The 19,026-nt window shown below is 36.4% G+C and overlaps 1 protein-coding gene across 1 annotated transcript in view; it reads left to right on the top strand.

The window, feature by feature from the left end:
• LOC136247733 (uncharacterized) overlaps window positions 1-16,806 on the top strand; it is a 38,640-nt gene extending 21,834 nt beyond the window's left edge. The window contains exons 21-38 of the mRNA XM_066039560.1: window positions 976-1,105; window positions 1,487-1,645; window positions 1,699-1,759; window positions 1,805-1,901; window positions 3,505-3,557; window positions 3,632-3,755; window positions 4,737-4,834; window positions 5,299-5,410; window positions 5,465-5,621; window positions 5,681-5,747; window positions 7,557-7,623; window positions 7,682-7,779; window positions 9,762-9,888; window positions 9,939-9,980; window positions 15,196-15,249; window positions 15,311-15,398; window positions 16,479-16,607; window positions 16,667-16,806. Coding sequence (XP_065895632.1) covers window positions 976-1,105; window positions 1,487-1,645; window positions 1,699-1,759; window positions 1,805-1,901; window positions 3,505-3,557; window positions 3,632-3,755; window positions 4,737-4,834; window positions 5,299-5,410; window positions 5,465-5,621; window positions 5,681-5,747; window positions 7,557-7,623; window positions 7,682-7,779; window positions 9,762-9,888; window positions 9,939-9,980; window positions 15,196-15,249; window positions 15,311-15,398; window positions 16,479-16,607; window positions 16,667-16,737 — 1,734 coding nt within the window. The 3' untranslated portion in view covers window positions 16,738-16,806. The remainder of the gene's footprint in view (window positions 1-975; window positions 1,106-1,486; window positions 1,646-1,698; window positions 1,760-1,804; window positions 1,902-3,504; window positions 3,558-3,631; window positions 3,756-4,736; window positions 4,835-5,298; window positions 5,411-5,464; window positions 5,622-5,680; window positions 5,748-7,556; window positions 7,624-7,681; window positions 7,780-9,761; window positions 9,889-9,938; window positions 9,981-15,195; window positions 15,250-15,310; window positions 15,399-16,478; window positions 16,608-16,666) is intronic.
• The last annotated feature ends 2,220 nt before the right edge of the window (window positions 16,807-19,026 follow it).

Here is a 19,026-nt window from a genome sequence, read left to right as displayed (position 1 = left end):
TACATTTACCACAGAAGCACTTTATTCTTTATACCCAGTGATTCTTTTAAAGTTTTTATCGAGGTGTTTTATTCATGTCTATAATTAACTACGTACCCCTTGAGATTGACAAAAATTATACAGTATCCTTATTATTGAGGTGTCCTGAGTTTCCAAGGCAACTCATGTACTAAGGATAACCTTGGGAGGTGTCTTCATTTTCAATGACAAGTGTCCATATCAACAGATTACACCTTGTATACTTATCACATTTGCCTAGCTTTGAAAGAATGGATATAGGAGTACACAATTATACAGTATTTCCCCAATTGTGACCGGATTTCGCATAACAAGGCTTCCACACACACAAAATCAAACTTACGATTTTACCAGAAATGGATTGCTGGTCTAATACACTATCATATTTCACACTGTACTTCCTTCAGCACTGACAAGTCTGGTTTCTGTAGCAGCTTTCTTCCGACCCTGTCAAAGCCACGAGTGTGAGATTGGCACCATTAAATGGCCATGGCTCTGTGATAATGGTGTGTAGTGAGCTGGGACTTCACAGAGAGCTCGCCAATAGTGTTCTCAGTCAATTTGGAGTAATCTGAGTGCCATGGAGGGCCATGGAGAGCCCAAACTTGGCCTCTGGATTCCAATCGTCTTCTTACTTCATTTTATACCCGTATATTAAGACCACCGTCCACCCCCACCCTCCCACCCTATTAGTACCGCCTGTGATATTATTACCCGCTCGAAAAAAGCTGCTCAAAACAGGGCAAATTTTGGGTATCAGAAATGTATACACCCACTCAGTGATAGCTAGTGAACAGATGAACAATTGGTGCAAATTTTGTTTGCACAGCTGTAGGCACTGGGAAGTTATTACACAATGATTCCTTAAAATCGCCATATCTCCTAACAAAGCTTTGTGCGTCGAAGCCTTGTTTTGTCAAATTCAGTCACAATTGTTGTTATACCACTCATGCACAGGAAGACAACACTGCATCAACTAGTGAGCTATTACAAATGGCCACTGAGAGGGTTGGCATATTGTTCAGTACTACGTTAAACACTAGTGGAAATGAATCTGTACAAGCAATCTTAGTGAAAACTAATATTGGTAAGCTGACCTGTAACTAGTTGTGAGTATTGTTTAGAGACCAATATTTCTATTATGTTTGAAATGTGTCTCTACTTGATCATATTGTTGTACTACGTAACTACTGTCTATTAGTAAATTGTTTGGTGATGGCCTTGAAGGCATATATAATTTCACCAAGTATATAGCATTAACAAAAAAGAAATATAGTAGCAGTTAACCTGAATTTATTTTGGGAATTTATTCCAGCGTTATTGCTGGTTCCCGTCCTCACCCGTAATCAAAACTAGTGGTCAGAAATCGTATCATGGTTAACATAGTATAACAACTGTGCAACAAATTCTCGTTCCGACATGTAAACCACATCTTTTTATGTGTAAATAATGTGTTTTGCCATTGTAGTCATTGAGGTACAAATTCCTACTGAAGAAGATTTGATGAACAATGGAAGTGTGGTCTTTCCTTCAATCTACAACATTTCCAGTAACAGCACATTTGGTGAAATGACACCCATGATTAGAATACCAAATTCTATACTCATTGCCCAAATAAGAGAACAAGGTTATGCAAATAACATTTATAAATTAAAATTTATAATGTTATTATTTGTTCAGGAAGAAGAGTTGCTGTGGTTAACATTGTTACTAGAAATGTTCACCTGCCAACTGATCCTGGGTATGGACAATTGTCTCAGAACAACTTGATCATTGTTATTTTTAGGACAAGGATTGAAAGTCTAATTTTATCTAGTCAGATATCTACAGAAAGAGTAGATTTGGGTGATGACAGTGTTTCTTTATCTTTCAACATTCAGTTGGTATATGAACACAAAACACACACAGTAGTATATTGTGTGGCCAAAAAAGGTGGCACTCCACACAGTGGGTATATTGACAGGAAGGAAGAAAACACATTATCACATATGCATAGTTCCATGATTCCTTCTCAAAAGCACATGATTTTTGCATTATGTCTGCTGAGTACCTTCAGTACCTCAGATTCCAAATTTCTGCAAAATCACTTAGTGCATTTTTGAATTATATACAAGTACCCATAGTTAGGTTTAAATTCCATTTTCTTTCATTGGACCTATAATTTCATCTTATCGCACACTTTAAGCATACAATACAAGTGTACAGCTCAATTCATCTGAAATTGTGGTGTACAATAAGGATGTATTGAGGCAACTTCATGTACATATCTGGTGCAAACCTGATAAAAGTTCATGCAATTATATATGGATGATTATTTGTATAATAAGACCAATATTTTGTCATGCCTGCAGGGTAAATCATGTAAAGGAGTAACATCAAAATTGGTCTATATTATAGGTTAGCCTTCATATGTAGCTCAAACCTTTTGTAGTTTAAACCACCGTGAGAGCTACAAAGTTGGAAGGTAAAAACTAACGTAACAAAATCGCAGGGTCAAACGCTCTAATAAAGCAGTCATTGAGTAGCAAAAGAAAACTGCACAAAAATCCAAAACAGTTGAGCAAGGCTCAAACCAGGGACTCCATATCTAACTCCCAAACTCGTAACCACTGAACCGTTGTTATCATCTGTTTAACTTTCTTAATTCTCTATGTTATAAAAATTCTAGTTTAAATTTATGAAATACTAAAAGCATAAATCTGCCCATTGGTATGTATTCTAAATTTTTTTAACATTCTATGTGTGTTCTGTTAGAAGCTCTTGAAAATCTGCACTCTGTAAGGGTATTACAAAGATACATGATGCAAAATTTGCATTATTGTATATAACTTCTGTCTTCATTATAATCATCATACTGTATAGATAAGAAAAAATTTGGTAAATACATTAAACCCTAAAACTAATTTAATTTAAGACTGGGTTTTGGGTATGTAACAAATATAATAAGAAGTACTGTACAGTATATATTACAAAAATAAGTTATAAATTCTTAAATAAAATCTGGAATACCATACTATTGTAACCTCTGTCTCCCATACTTATCATTGTATCTATAGATAAGAACTTTGGTTGAACAAGTTTCTAAGCCACTGGCTACAAAGAAAGCAGAAATCCATGCAAAGCCAGCTAACTGTAAAAAGTAACCTTCAACAACCAGGGTGAAATAGTTGTGAAATCAATGGTGGCAGCTAGTAATAACTGCAATGTTATAAATGCCTAAATAATGGCCAAGGTGCTTTATTTACAATTAACACCATTGAAGCCATTTCTTGGCCATCACCTTTACCTCTTTTTAAAGCCACATCCTTCTTTATACAACTCAACTATTTTGTGAATATACAGTATATAATCTATTAATGTGTCGATGTACTTCTTACTGGTCATGTTACCAAGGTAACATAACAACAGCATTACAGTTAACTATAATTACGTGTTGTGTAAGTTCAAGTTGTGCTGTATTACTGAGATACGATCCCTTACCTATAGGCTGAAAATCAATCAAACTTTAACACACGTTGCGCCTTCTTCGATTTTTCAAGGTAAATACATACAAACAGATGATGTCACAATGATTTGTGTATACATAATATGATGTATTTAATGTTGCTATTAGTGATCAACGTGGTCAGTTCTCTGAAGATGGTATTCAACAGATAGGAAGCAATGATAGTTTTGCTGAATGTACTTCCTCTCATTTGACCAGTTTTTGTGTTCTAGTAGATACAACAGGAGAAAGTGTAAGTTCAGACCATACAGTACTATTGTTACACAAATGTGTTGACTTTGTGTGGGTATGAACTCATACTGGATGACTTGTTTGTAGCTGAACTCTCTACAGGTAACTTATTTCTATCCGAATTAATCGCTATAATACAAGGCTACTTTTTATGTCACTATATCTGGCAGTATCTCTTTTACAACAATTTCCATCAATTAGGACAACTTTTCGATTAACTGTTAATTAGAATTTTGGTCAGACTAGTTTTAGTAAATGCACTGGAAGTTTTGGTTACTTAAATCTGGTAAGTTACGCAGCCGTAAGACAGGTGTTTCTAGATCATGTTACACTAGGGATCTGGATCATAATTACAGTACTTGTATACTATATCTAATATTCATGAGGTAGTGAGCAAATTTATATCAAAACTCAACGTTTGGGGCACTTTTGCTATATGGGTGGTACATATCATAATGATTATTTGATGCTTATAAGTAATTATACTGCAAAAAGTTGGAATTTAGCAACCCAACAACCATGTGTTATGGAACCTGACTACAGCGAGGTAACTGCTGCAAGGCCTGAGGGTTTTTAAATTCTGTAGAATGCTGTGTTTTGAAATCTACCTAATTTAGACCCTGTATTATTATTGTACATACCTTCATGGCTGCCTGAACATGATTAATGTTTAGTATAATAAAGCCCAATGTGCCTCCTTCTAATTAAGCCTTTATTACCCAATTAAACACCCATGCATTGTCAGTATTGCTACACTTTGTATATTCCCAGAGACAGGGACTATTGAGAAAGTAACAAGGGATCTACATATTCTATAGGATATTGATCCCTGTAGAACCAATAAAATCCTTTTTTTTTCTTTCTGTGGTCTAAGTCTAAATGAATGAAAATGTGTATACACAAATAGACAATATGTATTTGTATATAATTTAAAAGATCATATCAATCCTATGTATATTAAATTTTATGCATACATTTGTAGGAGGATCAGTCTCAAGCACTCTCAATTGTCAGTTATGTTGGATGTGGAATATCAATGATCTGTTTGATATTTACTATAGTAGTGATGATTGTGTTACAGTACGTTTTGTTATTGTAAACTGTAAAATGTCAACTAGAGCGTTAACAATCGCTTACTGGTGGACAAAACTTTTTAAAAATTATATGTGATGTCCTTAATGTTTTGCAGAACCTACACAGCGGATATGATCTGTAGTCTTCACTATATTTTAGTGTACACTTTAACACTGACTTCACACCAGCAAAAATACATGTTTCATCTAGTGATTTCTTTTGGAACATACCTATATTGCATGTTGCTGGGGACCAAGTCACAACTGGATTTAATTTTTTTTTATTTCATCAGAGATTTAATTACAAAGTTCTGATTCTCAGTATGACAGGCTTTTAGCCTATTCACAAGTCCCAGTAGAGTAGCATTTGAGTAAGCTGTATCAAATCATATTATGTGCATAAGTGTGTTCGTGCAAATGTTCAATGAATGTGTTCACCAAACCATAATTAATTCTAATTTATATATACAGCAAGAAGGTATTTTCTAAAGTACCAGACTTCATCCATTTGAACCTCTCCATTGCACTACTGTTGGGCCTAACAGTATTTGTAAGTGGAATTGAGACTGCTACTAGATACAGAGTAAGATAAACAATACTTGATGTGTCTTGTGTCTATATTTAATATATTTCACAGGCTAGCTGTCTGACTGTAGCTATTTTACTTCATTATTTCTTTATGGCGGCATTCAGTTGGATGCTTTGTGAAGCCGTAATGTTATTTATTTGGTTGAACTTTGTACTGTATGAAGGAATGTTCAAAACAAGGAAATTTTTCATGCTGTTAGGCTGGGGTAAGCATTTGTATATACTGCAACATCAATGGTGTTCAATACTTCATATTGACGTTCAGGTTTACCTGTTCCCATTGTTATTGTGTCTGCTGCAGTGTCGCATGAACAGTATGGAAATGATGACATGTAAGAACTAACATATACATGTTTTGTTCATAATGATTTGACTTGCTCTGAGAAAACCAGTCTTATGGCTTTTCCAACTTTTACAAATACATGTGACATGATGTACTCTGTATGTTTAATTTGACCAATAATCATTTCTTTTGATCATTCAGAGTGAAAAATGTATTAAACTTGAAAAGGTCATGTGCCTGGTTTTTACAAAGCTTGTCACAATTATTTATATGCAATTGAGTGTCCATTAGGAATACACACACTTGTACTGTATTGTACTATAACACCTTAGTTGTTCTCAGAACAAGTCATGTATCTTTATGTAACAACTTTTACAGGCTGTAGGACCAGGTGTCCTCAAGAGTCCACACATTCAGCACTTGTACTCTAAATCCTTAATAAATAAAATAATGTTCATTTGGTTCCACATGGGTACTTTGAGATAATAAGTTAACAGTATGTAACTATCAAATTTGTTACAATTTTGGACGTTAATTTTATTAATCATTGTTACAAATTACTATGTAACTAGTTATATTATTATACAGGTGTAGCAACTTTAAACTACTACATTATTTACTTACAAAAGTAGTTGAATTCCTCTCTAGAGTTCCCACGGATACACATACTTCAAATTGACAAGGAGAAAATATTCTGACCGCCTGGCAGGCTCCTGTACAGTATGTCTGTATGCATTCAAGCATTAATCGGATGGCTGCATGTTCGAGGCTGCCCAAGTCCAGTCATGGATTCTCCACCTTTTCAAACAAAATTTTATGTAACAACTTTAAACAGGCTGTAGGACTAGATGTCCTACAGACCTTCAGCACTTGTACTGTAAAGCCTTAATGAATAAATAAACCTGTTAGTACAAATAACAGTTTTCTATCTTCAATAGTGGTTGATCAAAATGTACTTAAAACAGTGTACATGTTGGTTGTGACCAGGTCTGACAAAGTCAGTCTTACAGACTTTCCAATTAGCATGACTTGTTGACTCATATACTGTAACATGTCTTGCGATTAAGGTAACAATTTGACACTTTGTCAGTTTAAATCTTTTACACAGTACAATGTGCACTGTGGTTACAAAGCTTCACATAGCATCTGTATAGGCATCAAAAAGTTATAAAGTATCGAATGTGAAATGTGGAAAGGCTATGTATAAAATTGGCTTCATCAGACAGGATATAATAATGTGACTGGATCTGCAAAAACCGGTCTTGTCGCCCAAGACAGGAAGTTTGAAATTTTCACACAAACACAACACTATATGAATGCACTATCAAATTTCACTGTCACGGTCGACCAGAGCTGCTTTCTTCAAGCACAATGGTGAGCCGTACAAGTGGTCTGGGGTCCTGATGGAGCCCTGGTCAACTAGGAGATGGCTGTGTGTGGCTGTACAGCTCCATGGTATTGGACAATGACCTGTGCTGTAAATGTCCTTTCATTTTAGCCAGTTTTGAGCCCTGAATAGCCCATAACTTGGCCCAATACATTCCTCTTCAATTTTTTAAACAGCGTCTTTCCCGCCTTCCAGGCCCTTCCACCCACTCCTTTTGGAGCTTACTTGATACAGTCAACCTAGGTTAAAAAACTAGCTAAAATGGTGGGAACTTAGCTTTTAATTACTACAACGCTCTGAATTTTTAAAACCGGTGTTTCTTGATACTTTTAAATGGGTGATAAGACTAATTTTCCCAGAGACAGTCACATATTTTGCAACTAGTTACACACATCCATGAAGTTATCATGAATTTTTAATATAACTCTTTACAGTAATTTGTCAGTATTATATCTGTGTATGTTAACATAGATGTTGGATTACTGAGGAAAGAGGTGCCATTTGGGCATTCATTGCTCCCATGCTGCTAACCATACTGGTAAGATGATATACTATAATCAGTTCATAGCACTTTAATACAATGTTATTAATTACAGATCAACACCTTTGTTTTGATTGTAACCCTTTATCAGATTTATGGTAGCAAGAAAAAGTCACTGAATGCAGAAACAGTTCCTATGCTTAATATTGCAAAGTAAGGGCTGTCAATAATCATTCAATCAAATACATACATGCACATATTATGAGTAATTGGTTTATAATACTCAATTCATACAGTACAGTAGTACTGTAATCACCATACTGTATATTAGGGACCATGGAGGTTTGGGTCAAAATATCATCTAAAAACCAGATCTAAAATACCATCCTGCTACCTTGGCAGTATTGGTTGGGTTAACCAAGGCCAAAAGTGCCTGCCTGCCTGCCTGCCTGCCTGCCTGCCTGCCTGCCTGCCTGCCTGCCTGGCCTGCCTGCCTTCAGACAAGTGTAACTTGATAAAGGCAAAGGCTATGGCCTTGATTTTTTCACTGTTGTCATTCCTACATGTAGACGTGCCTTTTGCCATACCACAGTATGTAAATGTATGCATCATGGACTTGCCTTTGTTCTCCTTTGTATTTCATTTCCTTTTGCTGACAGCTTAAGGTGTCGATTTCCGGTAGCATGATGCATGGCTTCTCATTTTGTAAGTGGGATCCGTCCATATTTTTGATGGTGACTGGATTGACTGCAGAAGCATCTTTGTTTGTAACACTGTGTAATAGGCTGAAAATAGGTGAAAGCAAAGTGTAATAGCTATTTCACTTTATTGATAGTAGGGGTGTGTGAGTCATCCATGTATTTTGTGGTAGCTGCATTGGTTGCACAGGTGCTTCTCCTGCTGTTTTTTGATTTGTAGTACTGTGTAACGGGCTGAACATAGCTGAAAACAAAGCGTAATGGCCATTTCACTTTCGAGTCAATAATTGATAGCTGGGGCAATCGTTTAGACAAAACATTAACTGTGACGCCATCCAGTTTTTTTTATGCCATATGCATGGGTTCACCATTCATATTTATTATTACAAAAATAAGAAAAATTAGGAACTTTAAGTTCAATTAGGGATCATATAAAAACAAAGTAGGGAAACAAGGGAGGTCGCCTACACCTGCAGATATACTAGTGAACATTTAATCCCTAAGTATGGACTGAAGTAGGGGTACTGTTTAGTTCCTAAAATGACAGGCACAACTCAAAATGCTGCCTTTACAAACCATCATAGGAATAACATAAGAAGTAAAAATCACTTGAAATCATGGAGAACTACTAGTCTTAGTCCATCTATGTAACATCAATTACAGTGTTATAAACAATTAAACACTTACAAGTAACTGGATGTTGAATATTTAAATGTCCCAGCCAGCCTACCTAACTACAGTCACAAGCCTCTCTGAATGGAGGCCAAACAAAGCAGTGCACAGCCAAAATTTCATGCCAGAATGTGTCTTCAACTTCTGATGGCTGTCTGCCTTCAGCTAATTTCCATTCCTTTTATCTTCAATCAATACATGGTCATCATCTGCTTGTAAGGAAACCATACCAAAGAATTAAATTTTCATATCAACACTTTTCTTAGAGAAACAATGTTAAATGTCACAAAACTATTTGAAGTGTCTTTAGAAGGAGTAAATACGTGTACAGTAGCTGCTCTTCTAAACTAGGACCACACCATTAAATGTTTCGAATACGCCAGATGACCACTACCTTTAAGGACGCAGTTGCAATCAGCAGTAAGCAAGACATGGCATTGAGTAGCTCAGTTGCAAGATCAAGATACTCCAATAAAGCAGTCACAGCTACATGTGTACATAATAGCAATACTGTAACAAATTGTTGATAAACTAGTACAATCAAAAATTAATTAAAAAGTGCAGCAAGGCTCCAACAATCAAAAGTAGCGAAACAAGAAATATGAATGATTGTAGCTACAGGTAGTACTTTGGCACTGAACAGATGGCCGTAACATTTCCAGTGTAGAGGTTTCCCACATATATACTGACTACCCTCATTCAAGTTTCTTGTTTCTTTACTTCACTGGAACCCTACTTCATTTTTTAATTGATTGCACTTTGTAGTTTTTATGATACAGTTAAATTTGTGTAACACTTTAACATGCTGCAATCATTGTATTATAGGGCACTCGTCAAGGCAACAGTACTCTTACTACCACTGCTTGGGATGACTTGGTTGTTTGGACTACTGGCTATAAATGAAGACACTGCAGTATTTGGATGGATATTTACAGTTCTTAATACTTTGCAAGTATGTCCATTTGAATAGCTATTTGCATGAAAGTATCTTCCTAACAATAGGGTTTGTTTATCGCATTATTCTATGTGATCAGAAATCCAGAGGTGAGTGTTCATTTTGTGCCTATAATAATCACTTGAGGTATTTTTATCATGCATCAAAACTACCCACTGACTGTGTGTAAGTGCGTAATCTTATGTATAATACTCTGGTATTGGTGATGGAGAAGTAAATGAGTGTATTTCCTTCTACAGTAGTTTTCAGGAAGCTTTATTTAAAATAAACATTTAGAAACTACCAGGAACTTAACACATCATCTTGACGACCCAAATGAGAGTGACTAACAACATGGAACACTCTTTATGGAAACATAATAAAACTCAGGTTCATTTCTTAGAATGCAGAACCGTCTTGAAATGTTTTCCTCAAAATTAAGATTCTCTAGTGGAGCGTTCATATAAATATCCATGCTAACACATTTAATAATACAGTGTGGCACTTCGATTTTCATCACAGGTGTAGTATATGTTATACAACACCCGTGGTGAAGTTCACAAGTTCCATACTATGGTAAATAACTGATATACTATGGTTTATGGCTACACTTACCATATCAAGACACACGGTATGTCGTGCGGCCCAAGAAGCCGGCGCGTAACACCCGTGAGTATATTGACAAGAAGAAAACGCAATTTTCGCACCTCCGTAGCTTTGTGCTGCCTTGATGAAACAAGATGATTTTTGCTGTGGATACTCAGGGGCGGATCCAGGGGGTGAGGGGCTTTGGGGGCTAAAGCCCCCCCTTCATATTTAGGCTTTACTTGATCAATATGCTGAGTATTATAATGAAATTTTGTCTTAGCATAATTATATGATCACTAATAATACAAATACTCATAAAACCACCTTATAAACATCTTTCCAAGGTATTATCAGTGGATTTATGCAAAAATTTATGCAACAAGGACCTGGATCAGCATTGGAGGTGTACAAGATCGAGATACTCTAATAGAGCAGTCAGCTAACTACTCTAATAGAACATTCACTGGAAACATGTAGTTGGTTCTGTTATGGAATTTTTCCAAACCTACCTGCGCCTATACGTACAATGAAGTGCATTGGTCTGTTTAAAGGGCTTTATTCATCTACTTGTGTAGTTAATATGTATGACAATACTTAATTCAGGTACACAATTACCATTGAAAATGCTCTCAGATTCAATCTTGTGTTGTTCAAATTTCAAAATTTTCCACTTTCAACATTATTATTCTAACATGCACCTATTCAGTGTTGTGCAATTGTGAGAGGGGTGCATTATGTACTTGGTTGTCTGTACATACCCAAACTTTTCCATTACCAAAATGCTTCAGAGCCATACCTATAATCTAAAGGCAGTATATAAAATATCTACAGGCAGAAAATTTTATGTGGAAGTGTCTCCAAATTGCAGTATTTTAGCATCTATTTTTCAAAATTTCCTGGAGGGGCATGCCCCAGACCCCCCTAGTTACAGCATGCTTTGCATGCTGGGAAGTGTGCTTCGCACACCTCTACCCAAGAGATTATATAGTACCTTGAGTTAGCCCCCCTTTTATAAATCCTAGATCCGCCCCTGATACTCCCTCCACCTTCAGCACTCCACATTCCAAATTAGAGCGAAATCGCTTCAAGCGTTCCCGAGATATGCGACTTAAAAAATTGGCTTAGTTTCCTGGTTTTTTTTTCTTCTTATTTTTCTTCCTCTTTTCACACACTTACAAAAACTGCTATAAAACGCGAACGCTATATCCAATTGCCTTGAAATTTGGCACACAGAAGGGGGTATAAAGGCGCATCTCTGTACCACCTTTGGCTAGGATACGATAAATAGGAAAAGAGTTACGATCGATTATTCACGAAAAATAACACCAATATGTTGTCACGCCTACAGGGTAAACCGCGCATGGGAAGAGGCTGAAAATAGGTGGGTGAATATGTTAACTGTTGAACCTCAAACCTTTTGTGGTTTGAAAGAAATCGAGCTAAAAACCAGGAAGATACAACGAAAAAACCAACAGTGTGTAACAATTACGCAATCGAGATTAGCTAATAAAAAACGACTACTTGCCACGCCTACCAGATAAACCGCTAGGGCGAATGCTTTGAAAATTGCTGTATAGAAAGAGTAATCATCTTAAAAAGGCTCTTCAATGGTGTAGAAGAATCAGCCTTAAAGCTAAGGAGTTATAACACGAAATCCAACTTGGTGCAGCAAGTGCGAGATCGAGATACTCTAATAGAGCAGTCATCCTATTAGAGCAGTCACCCTGAAGAGAATTCAAGAGATCAGCTAGAAACAAGTAACCTGTATAGAGATCAGCTACAAACAATTCACCCTGTAGAGAGATCAGCTAGAAAAATTTACCTTATAGGGAGTTCATGCAACTATGGAAATGGATAGTTCAGCTAAAAGAAATTACCTTGTAGAGTTCAGCTACAAAGAAACTACCATGTAGAGAGTTCAACTACAAACAAATCACCCTGTAGAGAGATCAATAGAAGAGGTTACCTTGTAGAGAGTTCAGCTACAAAGAAACCATCATGTAGAGAGTTTAGCTGCATACAAATCACCTGTAGAGAGTTCAGCTACAAACAAATCTCCCTGTAGAGAGATCAGCCAAAAGAAGTTTCCTTGTAGAGAGTTCAGCTACAAACAAATCACCCTGTAGAAAGTTCAGCTAGAAGGAGTCACCTTGTAGAGAGTTCAGTTACAAAGAAACCATCATGTAGAGAGTTCAGCTACAAACTAGTGACCTTGTAGAGACATCAGCTAATATAAAATACCTTGTACAGAGTTCAGCTACAAAGAAACCATCATGTAGAGAGTTCAGCTGCAAACAAATCACCTGTAGAGTGTTCAGTTACAAATAAATCTCCCTGTAGAGAGATCAGCTAGAAGAAGTTACCTTGTGGAGAGTTCAGCTTCAAAGAAACTATCATGTAGAGAGTTCAGCTGCAAACAAATCACCTGTAGAGAGTTCAGCTACAAACAAATCTCCCTGTAGAGAGATCAGCTAGAAGAAGTTTCCTTGTAGAGAGTTCAGCTACAAACAAATCACCTATAGAGAGTTCTGCTGCAAACAGATCACCTATAGAGAGTTCTGCTACAAACAATTCTCCCTGTAGAGAGATCAGCTAGAAGAAGTTTCCTTGTAGAGAGTTCGGCCACAAAGAAACCATCATGTAGAGAGTTCAGCTGCAAACAAATCACCTGTAGAGAGTTCAGCTACAAACAAATCTCCCTGTAGAGAGATCAGCTGGAAGAAGTTACTTTGTAGAGAGTTCAGCTACAAAGAAACCATCATGTAGAGAGTTCAGCTGCAAACAAATCTCCCTGTAGAAAGATCAGTTAGAAGAAGTTACCTTGTAGGGAGTTCAACTACAAATAACCATCATGTAGAGAGTTCAGCGGCAAACAAATCACCTGTAGAGAGTTAAGCTACAAACAAATCTCCCTGTAGAGAGATCAGCTAGAAGAAGTTACCTTGTGGAGAGTTCAGATACAAAGAAACCATCATGTAGAGAGTTCAGCTGCAAAGAAATCACCTGTAGAGCGTTCAGCTACAAACAAATCACCCTGTAGAGAGATCAGCTAGAAGAAATTACCTTGTAGAGAGTTCAGTTACAAAGAAACCATCATGTAGAGAGTTCAGCTTCAAAGAAATCACCTTGTAGAAAATTCAGCCACAAACAAATTGCCCTGTAGAAAGATCAGTTAGAAGAAGTTACCTTGTAGAGAGTTCAGCTACAAAGAAACCATTCTGTAAAGAGCTCAGCTGCAAACAAATCGCCTGCACAGAATTCAGCTACTAACAATTCACCCTGTAGAGAGGGCAGCAAGAAGAAGTCACCTTGTAGATTGTTCAATTACAAAGAAACCACCATGGAGAGTTCTGTAATAAATATATGTATTATATATATAATTTGTACATTTACTGATAAAATCAGAAATATTTAAAGTACATCTGCTTCATCTTTTCTTCTTCATGTGGTAAAGAAAAAAAAGACAGGTTTAAAAAGTCCCAAAGCCGGCCATAGGCCAGCTTTGTGGTATACAAATACAAAAAGAAATGAAATCTAATCCAAAACAGCAGAGCTGTAAAAAAACAGTGCGGCCCTCAAAAAGGCTATGGTGAAAAAAGATGTGAAATCCAAGGTAGCTACCAAGAAATGGCTGTGATGGTAGGTTAATGGTAAAAATTTTAATAACGACAATTGAGGTGAAATTTTTTGTGCCGCTTAGTCTTGGCAAACGTTATTAAAATTGTTACCATTAACCTACCATCACAGCCATTTCTTGGCCGCCACCTTGGATTTCACATCTTTTTTCACCATAACCTTTTTGAGGGCCGCACTGTTTTTTTTACAGCTTGGCTGTTTTGGATTAGATATGGAATAACTTCACACATTACACAAAATTCATACCTAGAATGGTAAGCAATACTATAATAACAATCTATTCTGAATCAATCTGTCTTAGCTAGACTTTTTTACAAAATTACTCAACTAAAGAGTTGTTCTTTCTCCTTTTAATACCTTGCTCTACTGCTGTAGATTAATTACTATCTTTGAGACCATAATATTATTTGGAATTGTACTGTAGTCTATATCTCTAGTTAACTATCACCATTACGGTCCTGCAGCACTATACACAAGGGTAAGGAGTTTATAAGTACTGTAGAGCAGCACTGAAATCCTTAGACTGTTTTCACTTATTCCACTGCTTGTATTCAGCATTCAGTATTTAACGGTAGTAATTGACCCAAAATTTTCCTTTAGGTAGTGTGACTTAATAAAATCAAATTCCCACTACAACATACTTAAAAACCAAAAATATGTCAGTCCAGTGTTTCAGTACAGTAGTCCAGTCCAGTGAATAGTAATACCCCTATCAAATAAACTAAAATTAGAAGACCATCAAGACAGTAAAAATATTCCTTAGACATAGCACTCAGCAATAGCCAATATTAGCCCGGTTTTCTTGCTCCCTGTATTTATCCAAAAATGGCTTCCTTCAATTTCTTGCATGCTCCATGCCACAAAAGAAGTCGTATCACACTTATGTGGGTTTAATCTGATTTGCAAACATTCTGCCTTTGAGCCTACAGCACTCAGACTCTGTGTTTACAAAATCAGAACAAATATCCTGGATGTGTTACACAACACGGAAACTATGTATTTATCAAGTTCTCCAACATCAAGTAATAGCTATAGCCATTATTAAAATTATTGGCATTCTACTACTAAAATCTTATTACAATTTTTTTTTTTGTAATGTAGTTTTTGAAATTCATCAAGCAACGCGGAATATTGAGTTCATACTCTGAGGCACCTGTAAGTACAAGTGGACCCATAAAACTTGTTGACTTACCCTCTGTTGTTGGTGTTTACACAGCATAGCAAATTAAATACCATGAAGCCCTCTAGTAGAGGTAACACCAGTAATGGCAAGAATATGGTTACGCTAGAATCAAATCTTCATTGTAAGTTGATGTAACACTGCATATGATATTATTATAATGTGGGTAAAAAGATCAAGCTGAAAATGCACTTTTATTCGATATTTTACACATGGCTACACACTTCAAAGCTGCATGTGTGCTGTATTCATTTCAACAATACTGTGTTCAGGCCACCAAAAGGGATGGGGAGGGGGGCAACTGGGGCAATTTTCCCTGCGTCTCACTTTGTTGAGGGCCCCAGGAGCTGGGCATCAACAATTTGATATTATTAATATCAAGATACTCTAATAGAACAGTCACCCTAATAGAGCAGTCAGATAAATATTTAGCTATAGTAGCTACTTGAACAAACTGTTAATTAGTCTCACTTTCAATTTCACAGGGATATAGGGTTTAAAAATTTCCTACATGAAAAGTATTTGGCAGCTTGAGATTCCCTATGATAGAGCAGTCAACAGCTGAATAAACATTAATAAATATAATGTAATAAACTTCTGAAATCACTTTCATATTCACTCTCAGAGGGTCTAATTTCCTGGGGGGCATGCCCCCAGACCCCCCCTAGGTTCAGTGTGCTTCACACACTAAGGTCACCTAGCTATATCAGTTATAGGGGCACCACATTCTTGATTTGCCGTGAGCACCTTCAAATTTCTAGGTGGTCCTGGCTGTATTAGCCAAAATTTTGCTGTTTTTTGACTTTTTCCCACTTAACTCCAGTGAGCTATGTATTAGATTAAGGGAAGAAGTACAGCTATGCAAGTATTCTCTCCCTCTTATAGTAGAGCATGGTAAATTCTTGCATTGCTAAAAGTTACTGTAGCTATCAAAGATGTTTGAATGCTACTTTCGCTATTGCTTCATTCACTGTACAAAGAAAACCCTTGATTGCTTGATAAAACCCTTGATTGTTTGATTAAATATTGATCCCGGTCATAATTGTTTCAAAAGACGGTATAGAATAATTATTCATAAAATGAATTAAGACTCCCTTTCACAAAGCATGTCACAATATTTTAATATTTATGAATTGTATGTGTAAAAAGGTTTTGCAAATCCTGTGACAAATATATAATAATATGTGTATGTGTATTTTATTAGCTACTGATAACAGAATTAAAAACATTCCATTGTCTGCTAATGATAATGTCATTTGTAATGACCATGTGTCATCACCGCCCATGCCTACATCAAATCAAGATTTCAGTGGCAAAGCTCAAATTGCTACATGTAAGAACTGTAGATTGTTGTGAGTTGAAAAGATCACATCCTTATTTGTGTACCCACAGCAAAAAGGGATACTGGTGATGATGACACTGAAGATAATGATTTGCAGTGTACTCAAGACACCAAATTCTGATCTCCAAAGTTTAATTATGAAAGTAATTTTGCAGAACATACTGAACAAAAAAATAATTATGTGCATTATATTAATATCACAATTTGTCATATTATATGAAACTTTCATGTAATTAATTTTATCTCTTCTGGTGGTTAGAAGGAATCATGCTTTTATTAATTGTGACTAGGCCTGCTGAAAATAGAGCATCCTATAGAGAATGTGACACCATGCCTCATGAATAATGGCGTGAGCACAAAATGGCTTTAGATTTCATCGATTGATTGCCATTGTCATAACAGCATAATTAACATTCATGTGGATTTAGCTGCATAACAGTATTCTTACAATAAATGCTATTTGACAATTTTAGGATTTAACTTTGTTATAATTTATAATCTTGTAGTGTACACACAGTAATCTATGCAGAATATAAAAATAATTCAAATCATGATTCAAAGCTGTCAAACTCACTGTGGTACCTTTCCAAATTAAATGCCTTTTTATTCTACTCTATAGCTACATGTATATCTATCATTAATTTTGGTATGTGTGTACTGGTCTTGCATTTGTACCACAGTATTCTTGAATACATTTTCTACTACAAATTAATGTTTAATATCCCAGGAACTTCTGAAATGTTAAAAAGTTTACTAATAGCTCTCTTTGACTTTGCTACAAAGTCACTACCATGTACTTCTAACATGTCAAGACTGTATTTCTGTTTTGTAGTTTCTATGGCTGGGAAAAGGCCTAATAATTCTTAAATTATTTTATCTACAAGTACACAGAAGAATTTGGAATTTTCAACTATAGTAGGGACCATAGCATATCGATAAAAAGTACTGATACAAGTTGGAGTAGTGCACGATATTAAATCACAGTAAAACAATAAGAAGTGTTGTATCCTACTGTGCATTTCCAATATGGCATCTTGAGCACTGTTGGGATACAACACTTCTTATTGTTTTACTGTGATTTACTGTAATATCGTGCACTACTCCAACTTGTTTCAGTACTTGTTATTGATGTGCCATGGTCTCTACTCTAGTTGGAAATTCCAAGTTTTTCTGTGTACCTGTCTGTTAACTTTTTTTGTAAATAATTATTATGACTGGTGAATCCATGTGTTCCGAATCTGTAATGGCACCGCACCCCAATTTTGTCTGAAAAGTGAAGTATCCATTACGCTTCGTTGTTGGCTATGTTCAACCCCTTACACAGCAGTACGAATCAAGAACAGCACCTCTGCTATCAAAATAGCCACTATGACAAATACGGACATTTTCCATTCCTGTTTCTGTTATGAAGGTAAGCCATCAGGTGCTATTGCCAAATCGACACTTTTTGCTGTCAGCAAAGATGAATGGGACACAAAGGAGGACACCGGTAAGTCCCTGAAGAATGCAATGTACGTACTGCGGTATGCCTGTAGGGCCGAAGTGATGTCGAACAGTGAAAAATCAAGCCCATAGCCTTAGCCGTTATCAAGTTACGCTTGTCTGAAGGCATCAGTCAGTTACTCAGTCAGTCAGTAGAAGATTCCATTAAATAAATATTTTTTTAAATTTCCGTAGCAATTTGTTAAAAGGGTTTCGGGTCGATCTGAAAGCTTGTTAGGGCTTAGTTTTACCTAACCAATACTGTCTCATCATCGTCAGGGAAAATTGAGGCTGGTTTTTGGGTGATCTTATCCCATGGGCCACGCCTACTCTTTTGTGGTCCCTACTATACACTACTATCGTATTGTATGATAAACTGTGAGTTTGCTTCATTACTCACTCTGAGCTTTCCAGAATCATATAATCCTTAGCCAACACAATGCTAGTAATATCAAACAACATGGTAGTACAGATTAAGTAGGGGTCTCCCCAAAAATGACATGTGTCACCTAAACTTCCGCCTTCAAAAAATCATCCTAGAGACATCTTGCGCCACAATAATCACCTTTACGGAGTTAGTCCATCTGACATGAAATACAGCATTAAAAACAAGAAAACACTTACTGGTGACCGTATATAGAATTTTTTTTAAATCTCCAAACTTGAAATTTTGTCTCACTCACTCACTCAATGACCACAGTCGCAAGCCTATAGCCCAAACGAAGCAGTGCACGATCACCATTTTATGTCACAACAACAAATGCGGCGGTGGGATGTGCCTTTTGGGGTTCCGACAAGTGTATGCCCTGTGCACCTTGTCTTTTCTTTTATCTTCAATCAGATTGGTTGTCTTCTTCTTCAATCATCGAAACCATACTGAGGCATTAATTTTCCGTATCAACACTATTCTGTAGACACCATAAAATTA

The sequence above is a fragment of the Dysidea avara genome, chromosome 2 (genome assembly GCF_963678975.1).
Source record: "Dysidea avara chromosome 2, odDysAvar1.4, whole genome shotgun sequence".
Taxonomy (NCBI): Eukaryota; Metazoa; Porifera; class Demospongiae; order Dictyoceratida; family Dysideidae; genus Dysidea; species Dysidea avara.
The sequence above is the reverse complement of the archived record's forward strand: the minus strand, read 5'-3'. Positions and strand labels throughout refer to the sequence as shown.